This window comes from Budorcas taxicolor, chromosome 2, assembly GCF_023091745.1.
Source record: "Budorcas taxicolor isolate Tak-1 chromosome 2, Takin1.1, whole genome shotgun sequence".
Taxonomy (NCBI): Eukaryota; Metazoa; Chordata; class Mammalia; order Artiodactyla; family Bovidae; genus Budorcas; species Budorcas taxicolor.
Genome location: NC_068911.1, coordinates 129770964 through 129789429, shown reverse-complemented (window position 1 = coordinate 129789429; position 18466 = coordinate 129770964). Strand labels below are relative to the sequence as shown.

At 40.5% G+C, this 18466-nt stretch overlaps 1 protein-coding gene across 1 annotated transcript in view; it reads right to left on the bottom strand.

Moving 5' to 3' along the window:
• Positions 1–239: 239 nt before the first annotated feature.
• Positions 240–18466, bottom strand: part of CCDC150 (coiled-coil domain containing 150) — a 90653-nt gene continuing 72426 nt past the window's right edge. The window contains exons 15-25 of the mRNA XM_052660516.1: positions 17929–18057; positions 16721–16890; positions 15571–15664; positions 12392–12561; positions 11361–11487; positions 6095–6289; positions 5590–5658; positions 5339–5500; positions 4208–4294; positions 639–758; positions 240–353 (exon numbers count right to left, since the gene is read on the bottom strand). Of these exons, the coding sequence (XP_052516476.1) occupies positions 240–353; positions 639–758; positions 4208–4294; positions 5339–5500; positions 5590–5658; positions 6095–6289; positions 11361–11487; positions 12392–12561; positions 15571–15664; positions 16721–16890; positions 17929–18057 (1437 nt within the window). The remainder of the gene's footprint in view (positions 354–638; positions 759–4207; positions 4295–5338; positions 5501–5589; positions 5659–6094; positions 6290–11360; positions 11488–12391; positions 12562–15570; positions 15665–16720; positions 16891–17928; positions 18058–18466) is intronic.

Here is an 18466-nt window from a genome sequence, read left to right as displayed (position 1 = left end):
AAAACACATGAATATAAATTTATTGGGTGGAAAATAGGGAAAGGGACAAAAAAGATGGGATGGTTCTGAATTGATATTGAATAATTCATAAAAGGATAAACTTAGGTCCAAAATCCTCAGCCCACATCAAAGACTTCATGTTCTGATGACTGTGGAAACAGGCAAGCCCTAGTTGCTGGACTCAGGCAATCAGGGTGATGAAGCTGTTCTAAGTTGAAGAAGCTGCTCTGTCAAGGACATCACTTTCTCTCTTGTTCAGAGTGGCACTTCTTGGGCACAAGTCTATTTCGTTTATTCTCCCATCGATGCAGAGCAGACTGGTTTGACATGCTGTTGTGCCTTTTATCTTGGTCCTGTTGGAAAGAACACACACCCCAAACTGTTCAAAACAACTGCAGAGCTGAGGACCTATATTGTCTTTATGAAGATTTTTTTTTTTTCATAAATATAGGTGGTTCTAATCTAGACAGCATGGGAGAAGTAGAACTTTTAAGAAAGAAATTCAGTTCACTGGTTTTCTAAGCAGTACTGTAAAGAAATCTACAAATTAGTGGAGCAAAACTGGATGAAGAGATAACTTGTGTAATTAGAAATCTGAGAAGGAATAAATCCAGAATTGCTTAAGACAAATATCCTACCTCTTCCTGCCACTTGTCTTCCCGGGGAAGCCTCTGCAACCGGTTTTTGGTCAGCTCAAGTTGTAGACCGTCAAATCTGCACTTAAACCAGCGGTGAGCTTCTTCTAGGTTAGCTGTTATCTGAATGCACAAATGTTATTAAAAATTACAATAAAGAAACAATTGTAGGTTTGTGTGCTACTTTGACTCATTTTACACTGTATAATGTAAAAACTTTATTTCCCCCCAAGTGGGTTTCACATTAGTGTGAAAGTTTTCTTACTATAGCCAGTTTGAGAGACTTTTTACCTAGCTATTAAAGACTCACATTCTGACTGCATGGTATTTGCCACCTATTTGCATGTACACATCCTCCTATAGATGAGAGAATTATTTTAGAATGTGAAGTTAAAGAATACATGCAGCCCTGCATTAATAAAATATTGTTAATATTTCCTGGATGTGTAGTGAGGTGAGAGAGGACTCAAATTAAGGCAGGCATGAAAGTGTCAGATGGCACTGAAAATTAACGTGGTGGTGTGAACCACATTCAGAATTTGAATTCTGTTCTCTAAGACTAAATACTTCTCCAGAGTCCCTAAACTATAAAGATTAGTTTTTTTCTGCTGTGTTTTATGAAAGTAATAGAATAGATTAGCAAGAACACTGGAGTAGCTTAGTGTAAATTGTACTCTTTATTTCCTTTATCAAAATATCTTATACTTTAGCCCCTAAGCACAAACTTCCAAATTATCTTTGTTAGACTTGAAAACAGTCCCTCTACTAGTCTGCCTTTGAAGATGATCTGGAATCAGTTTCACTTACTTGACAAATATCTGATTGCCTGTATGTGCCTGGCACTCCACTAAGTATTTGGGATATTCTAATATTTTGAACATGGAGCCAACAGGCTTTTATATAAAGGCTGCTTCAAAATGGCTCTACAACATATCCTCTAGAATAAAATGTAAAATGACTAACTTCCCTGTCTTGATTATTTATGTTTCATAGACAGCATTTTCATGTTTTGACTCAGTTCTCAGAGAGTAGTATATTTCTCTCTTGCATGAGAAGGCAAATTTGAGAGCAGAGGCTTCATCTGGCTTGTTCACCCTCTAATCTCCAGCACCTAGCACAGCCATAACAGGTCCTCAAATCTGTGCTGTAATGTACCTGTCTCATATTAACTAGGGCACAGTGTGGGTACAACTGTGAGATAAGAAAACACAGCTCCCCTTGTCTTTAATTCTTAGAAAGCCACAAAGCTAAGTGTTCTCCAGTCTGTGCATCCTGATGGTAGACACCTCTCCCACCCAAACGAAACCCCACTTTTCTTCGGCACTCTATCAGAAGTGGAGGGAATGATACTTGTAATGGCATCATACATTATATTTCCTCTTGTATGGTGAATGAGAAGGGAGCTAACGTACATTCAAACTTACTCCGAGCCATCTATCAGAGTAACAATGGTAGGTAACAACTTCCTACTACAGATGTGGCAACTGATGAGTTAAACAATGTAAATGTAACTTAGGCATAGTAAGTGTCACAGTTGGCAAACTCACAACAGGAGTCCATAATCCATTTAATAAACCATTCTGAAAGTCATACTATCATGTAATTTAATGGCTATAAAAGGGACAAGCTGGCAGCAATGTCACTGTGCTACCTTTAGCCAAAGAATCTCTTCCCTTATCTGGATAATGAGGGGTAGTCGTGGTAGACTAATAATTTCGGAGATCTTTTCCAGTTCTAAAAAATGTAGGATTTTACAAATAGCTCCTATAAATCAACAACAAAAAACCCAACTGAAAAGTGGGTTTTTGTTTTGTAGACATTTCTACAAAGAAGACATACAGATGGCCAGTAGGCACATGAAAAGAGGCACAATATTGCTAATTATTAGAGAAATGCAAATCAAAACTACAAGAAGATACTACGTCACATTGGTCAGAATGGCCATCATTAAAAAGTCGATAAATAACAAATCCTGGTGAGGGTGTGGAGAAAAGGGAACCCACTTACACTGTTCGTGGGAACGCACACTGGTGCAGCCACTACGGGAACAGTATGCAGGATCCTGAAAAAATCAGAGTTACCACATGATCCAGCAATCCTTCTCCTGGGCATACACCTGGACAAAACTATAATCCCAAATGACACATGCACCCCTATGGTCATAGCAGCACTACGCACAGGAGCCAAGACGTGGAAACAACCTAAATGTCCATCGGTAGCCGAACAGATAAAGAAGATATGGTCCACATACACAATGGAGCATTACTCATCCATAAGAAAGAATTAAATAATGCCATTGGCAGCAACACAGATGGACCTAGAGATTATCATACCAAGCGAAGTAAGTCAGAAAGAAAAAAAAAACATATGATAGCACTTATATATGAAATCCAAAATATGACAGAAATGAACATATCTATGAAACAGACTCACAGACATAGAGAACAAATTTGTGGTTACCACGGGGGAAGAAAGTCAGGGAGGGAAAGATTCAGAGTTTGGAATTAGCAGATACAAACTAGTATACACAGGATGGATAAACAACAGGGTCCTACTGTATAGTACAGAAAACTAAAGTCAATATTCTGTGATAAATCACAATGAAAAAGAATATATGTATAACAGAAGCACTCTGCTACATAGCAGAAATGAACACAGTTATAAATCAGCTATATTTTAATAAAATTTTTTTAAATTATGATTTTAAGTACCTTCAAAAAGGCCTATTTAAGAGAAATCAAATTCACAAATTAATAAGGTCTACTTTATATTTCTAGTTATTGGTGGTAAAGTGTTTCTACTTTTATTCAGTTCAGTTCAGTTCAGTCGCTCAGTCGTGTCCGACTCTTTGCGACCCCATGAATCACAGCACGCCAGGCCTCTCTGTCCATCACCAACTCCTGGAGTTCACCCAAACTCATGTGCATCGAGTTGGTGACGCCATCCAGCCATCTCATCCTCTGTCGTCCCCTTCTCCTCCTGCCCCCAATCCCTCCCAGCATCACAGTCTTTTCCAGTGAGTCAACTCTTCGCATGAGGTGGCCAAAGTACTGGAGTTTCAGCCTCAGCATCAGTCCTTCCAATGAACACCCAGGACTGGTCTCCTTTAGGATGGACTGGTTGGCTCTCCTTGCAGTCCAAGGGACTCTCAAGAGTCTTCTCCAACACCACAGTTCAAAAGCATCGTCGCTCAGCTTTCTTCACAGTCCAACTCTCACATCCATACATGACCACTGGAAAAACCATAGCCTTGACTAGACGGACCTTTGTTGGCAAAGTAATATCTCTGCTTTTGTGTCAAACAATAATCACTAAAATCCAAACACATGCTGGTTTTCCCTTATATCTAGTGGTAGGGACTTGGACTATCAAGTTAATATCAGTATTTCAGTGTTCTATGATCGCTTATCAAGACACAGAATCTTAATCTAAAACTATTTGCTCTTTATAACATGTCAGAGGCAATAGTCAATAAGGTATTGGTTCTTGCCTTTTGCACTTCTGACAACTGTATTAATGGAGGATTTTACAGAGACGTTTGTGTTTCAGGGTCATTCGTGTGTCTGGCTCACCTGCTCTGATTCCACACTGGCTTCTTTCAGCTTATTCTCCGTCGCCTCTTTACATTTCTTTAGGTGTCTGATAGTTTCTTCCAATTCCTGAAAATGTGATACAAAGATTTTTACAAACTCCCAATGTGCCATATATGGGAGAAAAACCTTCAGTATTGTAATAAGACAAACCAAATTATGAAAGTATGATGGGATACTTTCTAATACCAGGTGCTACCAGACTACAAGCTAAAAACTTGTTTTCAGTTTAATTGACTGTATACACATTTGTACATGATGAAAGATATTGATTTACTGATTCTCCTGAGGAAAGGTGATTAACACTTCTTTCTAGAACTGAGGGAATAATATTCGTAGCAGACAATCTCTGTTGGAAGGCAAGAGCTTGATGCCCTCCTGAAGTCCCTTTTCAGGAATAAAATATGCTTTTCATTTGGTTGGGGATAGGCAAAAGTCCTGTAATGGCAACAGACAGACAGATCTGAGCTACGGGAAGAACCAAGGAGTCTAAAGTTCCTGAAAGGCTATGAAATTCAAAAGTCCTACTCAGTAACTAGTACTTTGCATATGTGAGCCTTCACTTCAGTTCAGTTCAGTCGCTCAGTCGTGTCCTGACTCTTTGCGACCCCATGAATCGCAGCACGCCAGGCCTCCCTGTCCATCACCAACTCCCAGAGTTCACTCAGATTCACGTCCATCGAGTCAGTGATGACATCCAGCCATCTCATCCTCTGTCGGCCCCTTCTCCTCCTGCCCCCAATCCCTCCCTCAATGAAACTAACCCATGCCCGTGGGGCAACCCAAGATGGGCGAGTCATGGTGGAGAGGTCTGACAGAATGTGTTTCACTGGAGAAGGGAATGGCAAACCACTTCAGTATTCTTGCCTTGAGAACCCCATGAACTTAGCTTTTCTTTAAAAATGAGTTTTTTACATTGAAAATGACAATGAGGTGCCATATTCAAAGCTACAGGCTTCTTCCTAGATATGATTCTGAGGTCTTAGCTAAGATGAACAACTTGGAAATTTGTTTTCTTCTCTAGAGCCTAGAAAAGCAATATGCCCTAATGCTGGGTTCAGCACATGGCACTTGCTGGTCATCTCTGAGAGGAATCCTAGGAAGCCTTTTCACCTGGCACCGATTCTCCAGCTCCTGCCTCAGCTTCCGCTCGGCCTCAAGGCGCAGCTCTTGCTGTTTATTCCGTGCTGAGGTATCATACTGGCTCCTGGCCAACAGCTGCATCTCCTTCTGCAGGTTAGTCATTTCAGATACAAATTTCTGGATACTCAGTGACTGTAGGGCACAAAGAGGGAGATGGTTGGCGAACCTGCCCAAGTTTGGGATTTTACATGAATGGTAAACAGTGTGTGGACATCATCTACCTGTTCGTAGTTTTTTTTCTGATACTGATCCTTAATTAGCTCCATTTGCCTCAATTCTGTTTCTATTTGCTGAAAGTAAATGTGGAAATAACATAGAAAGATAATCAGTGGAAAAAAGGCCTTGCTTTTTTTGCCTATAGGATGACAGAAAGAATCCCACATGCAACCCAGTTTTATCAGTTCTTGCTGGGTCTTCTTCCATCCAGCCCACTGACCCCAAGAGAGCCAAGTCCTATACAATCACTGCGGGAGAGACAGCTAGGAGCCAGGATGGGACACTGGCAGCTAATGAGCAGCCAAACATTCACACAGCAGTATCTTTGCCAGAAAAAAGGAGAGTACCCATCCCCTTCAAGGCAGTCTGCCCACGTCCCAGGTGTAGCTATAATTCCCAGAGATGACAGGGCAGTGTTAGAGCTCTGAGACCATCTTCCTCCAACACCACTGCCTGCCTGGGTCCTCATCGATACTAGGAGGTGAGGGGAAACAGGGTTTCTCAGACAACCTTCATCCTCTCTACGTTCTGAGTATTATTCGCCTTGGCGGACAAGTGGAGCTTAATTTGGGCCCTTTGATTCTTTATTTTCTCCTTGCTGCTGTTCAGTAGCTTTTCCAGCTCTGTAACTTTCTGCCGGAGCTCTCGGTTAGTCCGGGACACTTCCACTGATCTGAAGTTGGCTTCATCAAGGGCTTTCTTCATCTGTGGGACACAAAGGGAAAATGAGAACATTTTAACCTTCCATTCAGTAAGAGAAGGTTATGTTTAGCTGTGTCCCTATATTTTGTTCTCCTTAGACTATCCTTTTAAAAAGTAGGTTTAGGTAAGGCAGTACCTCAGATATGCAGATGACACCACCCTTATGGCAGAAAGTGAAGAGGAGCTAAAAAGCCTCTTGATGAAAGTAAAAGTGGAGAGTGAAAAAGCTGGCTTAAAGCTCAACATTCAGAAAACGAAGATCATGGCATCCGGTCCCATCACTTCATGGGAAATAGATGGGGAAACAGTGGAAATAGTGTCAGATTTTATTTTGGGGGGCTCCAAAATCACTGCAGATGGTGACTGCAGCCATGAAATTAAAAGACGCTTACTCCTTGGAAGAAAAGTTATGACCAACCTAGACTGCATATTCAAAAGCAGAGACATTACTTTGCCGACTAAGGTCCATCTAGTCAAGGCTATGGTTTTTCCTGTGGTCATGTATGGATGTGAGAGTTGGACTGTGAAGAAGGCTGAGCGCCGAAGAATTGATGCATTTGAACTGTGGTGTTGGAGAAGACTCTTGAGAGTCCCTTGGACTGCAAGGAGATCCAATCAGTCCATTCTGAAGGAGATCAGCCCTGGAATTTCTTTGGAAGGAATGATGCTAAAGCTGAAACTCCAGTACTTTGGCCACCTCATGCGAAGAGTTGACTATTGGAAAAGACTCTGATGCTGGGAGGGATTGGGGGCAGGAGGAGAAGGGGACGATAGAGGATGAGATGGCTGGATGGCATCACTGACTTGATAGATGTGAGTCTGAGTGAACTCTGGGAGTTGGTGATGGACAGGGAGGACTGGTGTGCTGCGATTCACGGGGTCGCAAAGAGTCGGACACGACTGAGTGACTGAACTGAACTGAAGAGATTTGTGGAGAAACACTCTCAGTGATTTAACACTAAAAAACACAATCTTTCTTAGAACACATAAACAATATAAATATATGTTCATCATATATTAAGAGCTTGGCTTTTGTATCAGCCACTTTGAATCTCAACTTCACCAGTCACTAGTCAAGTAATTTCAGATAATATCCGTAAACCTTGGGTTCATCGCTGGAGAACTGTGTGAATAGGCTACCTCATAGGAGTCATGTAACAGTAAAACAAGGTAGAAAAAGAATATAGAGCCTGACACACACTAATTGCTGTGATCATTACCATGCTTTAAAGCTTTTTTTTTTTTTAAGATTAAGCTCATCTCTGTCACTTGTGATGTCATGTTTGGAGAAGTGAAATAAATTATATCGTAGCTTCTGTAATGGACTTCCTTGGTAGCTCAGCTGGTAAAGAATCTGCCTGCAATGTGGGAGACCTGGATTTGATCCCTGGGTTGGGAAGATCCCCTGGAGGAGGGCATGGCAACCCACCCCAGCATTCTTGCCTGGAGAATCCCCATGGACAGAGGAGCCTGGTGGGCTGCAGTCCCTGGGGCAGCAAAGAGCAGGACATGACTGAGTGACTAAGCACACATGTAAATACCTATCAGCTACTGACTATTACATGCATTCATTTTTAATTGGAATATAAATATTTTTATTATTGCCTTTCTATTGAGGTTTAGTTGATTTATAATATTTTTAGGTATATGAGTGATTAAAATATAATTATACTCCAGTTATAATTTTTTTAGACTATACTCTAGCTATATTCCATGTGCTGTATAATATACCCGTATAGCTTATTTATTTTACATAATAATTTGTACTTACTGCTTTTAGAAATTTTAGGAAACTTGTCTTATGGTAAAATAACAGTGATTATTAATAAAAAAACAATACAACAGGCCCCAAACAAAATGACCTATGCTAAGCCCTATTGTCACCAAACTTAATTAGTTTTGGCTCTCCCAGAAATGGACTCTCAAACCAGTCAATCAGGAATCATCTGATCAGCATTAGTTGGGTAATCTGCCTGGTAGACACCTGCCATCCACTAAAGGAAGTAAGTTTGCTGTAACCCATCTACTTTTTTGCCTAGTTTAACTCTCTTGTTCCTGCTCCCTTCTGCCTATAAGAGTCTTCCATTTTGTACAACTCCTCAGAGTGCCTTCTACTGCAATCAATGGCATAATGTCCAATTCAAACAGATTTTTGTTCAAATAAACTCAATTTTATTATGCCTCAATTTATCTTTTTACATTACTTAAATCATTTTACAGAGTTCCTCTCCTCCTCTTGGATCCTTGAATTTTTAGGAAGAAGCACCTAAAAAGTTACCACTTGATTTTTAGGAAGAGGAGGCAGCTGAGAAGGGAGAAGATAGGAAGGTGGTATTTTCTACGGCTGGTAAGTGTTTAACATGTCAAAGAAAGAACCAAAATAATGTTACCTTTTCTCTTCATACTAGCTCATTCCTTCAGCTCCTGAATTCACACTACAGTGTTCGTCTTTTACCACTCAACCAAATTTCTGTTAGACATTCCACCATTACCTCAATCACAGCTTTGTCAAAACTGGGTAAGCCTTAAAAACTATCACTTACTTTGTACTTATGTTCAGTTCAGTTCAGTCGCTCAGTCGTGTCCGACTCTTTGCGACCCCATGAATCACAGCACACCAGGCCTCCCTGTCCATCACCTACTCCCAGAGCTCACCCAAACTCATGTCCATTGAATCGGTGATGCCATCCAGCCATCTCATCCTCTGCTGTCCCCTTCTCCTCCTGCCCCCGACCCCTCCCAGCATCAGAGTCTTTTCCAATGAGTCAACTGTTCGCATGAGGTGGCCAAAATATTGGAGTTTCAGCTTTAGCATCACTCCTTCCAAAGAACACCCAGGACTGATCTCCTTCAGAATGGACTGGTTGGATCTCCTTGCAGTCCAAGGGACTCTCAAGAGTCTTCTCCAACACCACAGTTCAAAAGCATCAATTCTTCAGCGCTCAGCTTTCTTCACAGTCCAACTCTCGCATCCATACATGACCACTGGAAAAACCACAGCCTTGACTAGATGGACCTTTGTTGGCAAAGTAATGTCTCTGCTTTTGAATATGCTGTCTAGGTTGGTTATAACTTTCCTTCCAAGGAGTAAGCGTCTTTTAATTTCATGGTTGTGATCACCATCTGCAGTGATTTTGGAGCCCCCCAAAATAAAGTCTGACACTGTTTCCACTGTTTCTCCATCTATTTTCCATGAAGTGATTGGAGCAGATGCCATGATCTTAGTAATTACTTTTCATATATTTTCCAATTTAATCCTCTAAACCACCTTGGAAAGTAGTTGTGATGATTTCCATTTTATGATCAAGGAAACATTCAGAAGTTCCATTTTATGATCAAGGAAACAGACTCAAAAGTTCAGTCATCTGCACAGATAGTAAATTACCACATTGCTTTCAAGAGGCAGAGCTGAGGCACTTAAACAGCACACCCTGATGCCACCTCTGTGGCTAACTGCTCAAGACAGCACACTCATACTACTGTTCTTCGGTCTCCTGCACAAGTTCACGATCTTCACTGATTCCTGTTAAAAGGGTTTAAACTAAGTATTCTGAACAACTATCTCTGATTAAAGGTATATTTAATTTCAGTGTCCATTTTTGTTTCTCACAGAAATCGTTTTTATTATAATATTTATACAGTGCTGTTGCAATTTACAAAGTACCATATAAAAAGTTGAATCTGATTTTTCTGACTGCTCCTTGTAAACTGCAAAGCAATGCACTCAATCTGGCAAAATACAGACCAGCCACTCCACTAAGTCTTGGAATTATTTTTATTACTCCCTGCTCTTTGCTTATGATACATTTTGTGTATGTTTTTCTATTAAAAATGGCTTTTTTATTTAATTATTCTCTACTTTCAACAGAACCGCTTTTCTTGGCCCTAATCATCCAAAGCCCGAAGTAACTGCTCTAGTTCCCATGAGCCTCCATGTTTCCGGTTTATCTTCATTATTACTTTCTTTCCACTGCCAACAGACTAACCTACTTAAAACTGTGCTTATATCCTTCTCAGAAACCTACAGTGCTTTACTTTTACCTAACAGTTTCCAGCCAATATTCTGGTAGTTAAGACCGTCTACCAGCTGGTTTCCTCTAGGCTAGCCCTTCTTTCCGGAGAAGGCAATGGCACCCCACTCCAGTACTCTTGCCTGGAAAATCCCATGGACGGAGGAGCCTGGTAGGCTGCAGTCCATGGGGTCGCTAAGAGTTGGACATGACTGAGCGACTTCACTTTGACTTTTCACTTTATGCATTGGAGAAGGAGATGGCAACCCACTCCAGTATTCTTGCCTGGAGAATCCTAGAGACGGGGGAGCCTGGTGGGCTGCCTTCTATGTGGTCACACAGAGTTGGACACAACTGAAGCGACTTAGCAGCAGCAGCAGCAGCAGCCCTTCTTTCTCAGAAATTTCCTAGTCTCTGCTTTAATCAAGACAGGTAAATGCTTTTCCTTTGCTCACATATGCTGTTCGTTTTTCATTTGGTTATCCTCTTACATAGCATGTCCTATCCCTGCAAGCTCTGCCAGTCTCAGTCCTGTACTTTGGTCAAACTTCCCTCCTCCTCCTATCACCCAGCCAGCCTAAAACAAACTTTCCCTTACTCTGCATTCATTTAAAATTGTACATAGCTTGTAAATATCAGAGAGTCTTCTGACGTCTTCCCTACTTGTCTCATGTAACAGTGGAGGTGACAAATAAGGGGTCATTTAGTATAGACCACGTCTTCTACTGTTTTTAGATAGGCCTCTCAGGAGAAGGTAGGTGCATGATGGATTGCTAGTGAAGTGGACTGAGGAGATAGGTGACTTGCTATCTGTATAGCAGATGGCAGTCTCCTCCCTTCTCTTTACCACTCAAGTTACTATTCTCCAAGGGGAAGACTATCATCAAGGCATTCCTTCACTGGGCAGATAACTGTATATCAAACAGCTTACAGCTGCATCCCACTTGCTGGTGAAAGGAGAATTAGAAGCGCTGAAGAACAACTGCAGCCATTCTCAGGAATCCTCCAGCTGGCAACCACCTAGAGGATGGATGTTATGTGTCTTTTGTCGTGTGCCTCCATACCTCAGTCACCTCCCGCTGTGCTGCCTTCTTGGCAGTTTCTCTCTCAATTTGAAACTGCTTTCTTAGAGCATCTATGCGTTCAGCATGCAATTCTGCTTCTATTTTGGATTCTTCACTCATCCGTTCTCTGTTTTGAAAAAGAGAGATGTTAAAGCACCTTTAGAAAGCATCTTAGGCAGTATGATTTACAACTGAGCAGATCAGTCACCATGTAAAATCACTGATCTGGAACTCATTAACAGAAAGAAAACTAAGCATTTACCTACAGCCTTAAAAAACAAAGTCATTAGTATAAAGAGATCCACCCTTAAGAGTGAAAACACATATTCTTTTAACCAATACTGAATAGTCCGGAGCAAGCAGCATTTCACCAGAATATACAATTTGTACAGATTACAAACATGAAAAATACCCTCTTAGCTTTAGCTTATATAAACATGCTCCGCTATATCAATATGCTCACTACCTGAAAGCAATAAAGATCTGTGGGCATAATATATTTCCCTTGGGTATAAACTTTCATGGGATGTTGTTAATATCTAAATCATATGTGCCTAGATACAGTTTAAGAAAAAAACTCTAGTGGCTTGACTTGAATTAGAAGGATTTGAGCTAACTAATCTCAGGGCAAAATGGAAAACAATTAATGGTCGAGCATCTGCTTAAATGGAATTATCCCACTCCTGGAGGGGTTATTTCCATCCAGGCTTCTGTTGTTCCTTTTCCAAATCATGCCTTTGAAGGATACATAAGCTTCTGATAGAAAAGGTTTGGCAAAAATGTGTATGTGTCCCTCCCGAATTGGTTTAACCTTCATATACAGAAGATTAACACCAGATGAGGGAAGAGCTGAAGAGGAGCATATCCAAGCCAGCATCCTCTGCTGTTTAGCTACGCCTGTCTCCTTCACGTGGTTCTGCAGGAGGACCAGCTCAAAGTAGGGAAAAAGCTTTAACTGGTTTATGTGAATGAGCCAGACTTACTCTCCCAGAGGCTCTTCCCTAATTTCACCGTGACTATACTGCTCTTACTTAAAGGTTTCCAAATTCTGTCGCTCAATTTCTTTGCTTTCCAATTTCTCTTGAACATGGTCAAGCTTTGTTTGTAGGTGATTATTTGTCTGGAGAGCTTGCTCCAGGCTCATAGCCAGTTTTCTGTTGTCTTCTCTAGCTACATCTAGAGCTTTTTGCAGAGGTTCCATCTGAAAGAGAAGATTGATTTTAATCTTGTTGTTCTACTGTAAAAGATACTAGAAGTACATAACACTGTATATTCCCTCTTTAAACTTTGAAACCATAATTATTTGGAACCAGAAACAAAGACTCCAGATGCCTGGGATATGTATGTGAGAACTTATTACAGACAGTGCTTAGCAGACTCTTAGAAGGTGATGGGAAGGGTATGCTCCGCTGGTCACTAGAGAGTTCTTGAAAACAGAACCAACTTATTTATCCTAATTTCTAAAATTTTAAATGAGTTAAATTCCCCTTTTTGATTCTTTAACCTCACTGCCTACAGAGATAAGAACTGGCAACTGCTCCTTGTATATTTCTCTAGAAAAAGCTTATTCATATGAAATATCCCTATGTATTTAACATGTGTGCATATGTGTAGATACATATTTATATATGTATATACCTATGAACTTATATATATATGTATATACCTATGGCTTCCCTGGTGGCTCAGAGGTTAAAGCGTCTGCCTCCAATGTGGGAGACCCAGGTTCGATCCCTGGGTCAGGAAGATCCCCTGGAGAAGGAAATGGCAACCCACTCCAGTATTCTTGCCTGGAGAATCCCATGGATGGAGGAGCCTGGTCGGCTACAGTCCACAGGGTCGCAAAGAGTCAAACACGACTGAGCGAGTTCACATTCACATACCTATAACACATCTGTTTCCTTATTTAGTAGGACTACCCTACTTCTAACTGAAGTTACATTATTTTCTAAGCCCTTTAACATTTGCAATCCCTTATGCAAATCAAGACCATCCCCATGGAAAACAAATGCAAAAAAGCAAAATGGCTGTCTGGGGAGGCCTTACAAATAGCTGTGAAAAAAAGAGAGGCAAAAAGCAAAGGAGAAAAGGAAAGATATAAGCATCTGAATGCAGAGTTCCAAAGAATAGCAAGAAGAGATAAGAAAGCCTTCTTCAGTGATCAATGCAAAGAAATAGAGGAAAACAACAGAATGGGAAAGACTAGAGATCTCTTCAAGAAAATTAGAGATACCAAGGGAACATTTCATGCAAAGATGGGCTCGATAAAGGACAGAAATGGTCTGGACCTTAACAGAAGCAGAAGATATTAAGAAGAGGTGGCAAGAATACACGGAAGAACTGTACAAAAAAGATCTTCATGACCCAGATAATCATGATGATGTGATCACTAATCTAGAGCCAGACATCTTGGAATGTGAAGTCAAGTGGGCCTTAGAAAGAATCACTATGAACAAAGCTAGTGGAGGTGATGGAATTCCAGTTGAGCTGTTTCAAATCCTGAAAGATGATGCTATGAAAGTGCTGCACTCAATATGCCAGCAAATTTGGAAAACTCATCAGTGGCCACAGGACTGGAAAAGGTCAGTTTTCATTCCAATCCCAAAGAAAGGCAATGCCAAAGAATGCTCAAACTACGGCCCAATTGCACTCATCTCACATGCTAGTAAAGTAATGCTCAAAATTCTCCAAGCCAGACTTCAGCAATACACGAACCGTGGACTCCCTGATGTTCAAGCTGGTTTTAGAAAAGGCAGAGGAACCAGAGATCAAATTGCCAACATCCACTGGATCATGGAAAAAGCAAGAGAGTTCCAGAAAAACATCTATTTCTGCTTTATTGACTATGCCAAAGCCTTTGACTGTGTGGATCACAATAAACTGTGGAAAATTCTGAAAGAGATGGGAATACCAGACCACCTAACCTGCCTCTTGAGAAACCTGTATGCAGGTCAGGAAGCAACAGTTAGAACTGGACATAGAACAACAGACTGGTTCCAAATAGGAAAAGGAGTATGTCAAGGCTATATATTGTCACCCTGCTTATTTAATTTATATGCAGAGTACATCTGAGAAACGCTGGACTGGAAGAAACACAAGCTGGAATCAAGATTGCCGGGAGAAATATCAATCACCTCAGATATGCAGATGACACCACCCTTATGGCAGAAAGTGAAGAGGAGCTAAAAAGCCTCTTGATGAAAGTGAAAGAGGAGAGTGAAAAAGTTGGCTTAAAGCTCAACATTCAGAAAATGAAGATCATGGCATCTTGTCCTATCACTTCATGGGAAATAGATGGGGAAACAGTGGAAACAGTGTCAGACTTTATTTTTTTGGGCTCCAAAATCACTGCAGATGGTGACTGCAGCCGTGAAATTAAAAGACGCTTACTCCTTGGAAGAAAAGTTATGACCAACCTAGATAGTATATTCAAAGGCAGAGACATTACTTTGCCGACTAAGGTCCATCTAGTCAAGGCTATGGTTTTTCCTGTGGTCATGTATGGATGTGAGAGTTGGACTGTGAAGAAGGCTGAGCGCCGAAGAATTAATGCATTTGAACTGTGGTGTTGGAGAAGACTCTTGAGAGTCCCTTGGACTGCAAGGAGATCCAACCAGTCCATTCTGAAGGAGATCAACCCTGGGATTTCTTTGGAAGGAATGATGCTAAAGCTGAAGCTCCAGTACTCTGGCCACCTCATGCGAAGAGTTGACTCATTGGAAAAGACTCTGATGCTGGGAGGGATTGGGGGCAGGAGGAGAAGGGGACGACAGAGGATGAGACGGCTGGATGGCATCACGGACTCAATGGACGTGAGTCTGAGTGAACTCCGGGAGATGGTGATGGACAGGGAGGCCTGGCGTGCTGCGATTCATGGGGTCGCAAAGAGTCGGATACGACTGAGCGACAGAAGTGAACTGAGCTGAACTTTAACATTTGCAATCCCTTATGCATTAACATATGAAAAGAATGTAGACCATATAAGACAAAAAGAATTAGGCATAATTATGGTCCTGGTTTGCTAAACGACTCACTGCAAGATTATAAACCAGTTTCCCATTTGGGAATATGTATTGTTCAAAACTCAGACTTGAATTGGAAGGAAATTTACCTGATTATTTTCCTCCATTTTTCCAAAACAGTGATATCCCAATTAAAAAAAAGAAAAACAAAACACTAACATTATCATCTATAAAGATCTGGCTTCTACCTCACTGTTGTGCTGGGCATCCACGACAAGCATTCTGGCCTGCCACTGGTCCACTTCTGCTTCCAGCTTCTGTACCCGCTGTTGATTTAGAGCCCTAAAGATGGATAGCACAGAGAAAGTGACCACTTTCTAGAAATGGAAAGAACCATCTAGCAATGATACCACTGGGATGTACAGGGCACTCTTCCAGGAAGCCGAAATGGCATTAGGTCATGGGCTACAGAATATCTGAGAGCTGGCAGGTGATAAATCTGCAGCCTCAGCGTCAGAGTAAGTGACTAATTCTCCTGGGGATTAAAAATTTCTCCCATCTCTATGATTCAATTTTGCTTGGTATATTAAACTATCAGTACATGTTACTGACTAAGTTAAAAGCTGGCAATTTTATACTCTCTCTATATATATCACTGGCACAAAAATGTATCACCTCTAGATGGACTGGCTTACTCTTGAGATTTCTGCTTTTTACCTAGAATTTTACTGTGAACAGTAAACTGTTTTTTAATACCATCCCCTTGATTTAAGTTCAGAGGTAACACTGATTCACAACGTTAAAAAAAAAAAAAATTAGCATGATGAAGAATATAAAAGTCACTAATTCCCCCTTAACACAGAGGCAATATGTACCAGTAATACATTATACTTAGAGGCCTTATTAAACTCAAACCATTTGTTCATTAACCTAAACGGGAAATGTGCATGTAAATTTTGAAACATTCAAAGGAGTCTTCTTATAGCTGAAAGCAGTTCTCAGAATGATTCCTCTAAAATAATTTGTTAAATAGTATACTAATAAATGGATAATTTATTCAAAATAAAGTAGATGCCTGGCTTTAATAATCTTGACAATTACTATTCTGTAGACCCCAGGGCAGGTTTAAATGGTGTAGAAAACAGCAAGGACAAGACAGCATTTATCACATGAATTGCTGGAATACATATTCATTTACACCACTACAAAATATGTGAATTTTTGGATATCATTTTTATAATTCCAGATTCTCCCAAATTTGCTAATTCTTTAAATACCATTTTACTACTTTTTTCACAAAGGAAGTAACATAAAGTGACTGTTTCTTGATTACACAGTGTTCCTTACTACAACACAGCAGAAAAATACAAGGACAAAGACAAAAATAATCTCTGGTACCTTTCTTTCTTGAGGCCTGCAATCTCTGAATCCCTCCGGCCAAGCTCTATCTGCACTTTTTCCAGAGCACCTTGCATCTTACTGTGAGAAGCCAACACATTCTCCAACATGATTGTCACTTTGCAGTTGTCTTCTTTGGCTTCTGCCAGTTGTCGCTGAAAGTTTCCCACCTAACAGAAGACGAAATAAGACAATGTTTTGATCCGGTCTAGCTATTCTGCTGCTGCTGAGTCCTGTGACTGCTAGAAGAGTACCGAAACCAGGTCTGGTACAATGCTAAGAGGATTAAGTGTGTGTGTATACATAAATATGTATTTTTTCTTTTTTAACCAAAGCAGTTTTAAATAAACAAGAGAATATAAAATTCTTCTTAAATTCACTTACAATTCCACAGAGATTTTCCACAGATAGGTGTGAGGTATGCTTCTACTATGTTTTATTTTTAATTAGAGGATAATTGCTTTAAAGTATATTTTATTTTTATTTTGTTTATTGAGTTATTCTGACTTTGAGAAAAAGAAAACTAGACCCAGATCCTATGGCTCCAGTGAAAAACCCTGCAGTGCTTCCTGACTACTGTCATATCCCAGCACACACATCAGTATTAACCAGAGACATAAAGACCGACAACTTCTTGGATCTCGAGGTAGTCCCAGGGTGGCCCATACAGGCCCTGCTCAGCTAATCTTATCATGGGCTCAGAAGAAGATAACACCTCCGAAGCCCATCAGAGTTATCTGAGGGAAAAAAGAACATAAGGGAGAGTGGGAGCCGCTGAAGAATGGTGTAAGTCACAGCCCTCTTCAGAGGGGAACGAGTCTGGGATGTGACCTCTCCTCCCACCGAAAACACACTGTTAAGCAGAAAGCATTTGGGGATTTAACACAGAATCATAACAATGTTTTATCACATTAATAAGACATAAGTAGGTGGTTATTATTACCAAGGTCAGATGTGTTTCAACAAAAAAAAGTAGATTTTTGATTAAGAAAGAAAAAAAACACATTGTGAGTTAAATCTATTTTTAAGGGAAGTATTTTAAAGTTTTTCTAAAGTTATCTTTCCTTTAGAAAAGAAAATTCTCATCTGATCAATCTTCTTTGTTTTTTTTTAAACTAAAGGTAACAAGAAATGAACGAATGTGGCTCATGAAAATTTAAGAAGCGCTTCGTGTCAGTTAAAGAGTTCACAAAGGGATGATGTCTTGCCTTCTTGTTCTCCCTGTCCTCCAGAGTTTCAAGGTCCCCTTTCAACTTCTGACTCTCTTTCAGGGCTGCAGCACGACCCTTCACTGCTTGTGAAAGCTCCGCTTCACTCTTTTCAAGAAGGGATTTCACCTTAGCAGAAAGAAAGAAACGATAATAAATGACTTTCTTAAAGCACAATCAATCAGCAGTTAGAACGTCCTGTGCTTAGTTGCTCCATCTTGTCTGACTCTTTACAACCCCATCGACTGTGAGCCTGCCAGGCTTCTCTGTCCATGGCGATTCTCCAGGCTAGAATACTAGAGTGGGTAGCTACTTCCTTCTCTAGGGGATCTTCCCAACCCAGGGATTAAACTCAGACCTACAGTATTGCAGGTGGATTCTTTACCATCTGAGCCATAAGGGAAGCTCTGGTTAGAATAAGACATAGCAATTTAGAAGCCAAATTTAAAATGTTTAATTAAATATGCTTATCTATAACTGCAAAAAACAAAAAACAAAAAAACTAGCTCTAGTAGCTGTTTTTCCCCTTAAAACTACA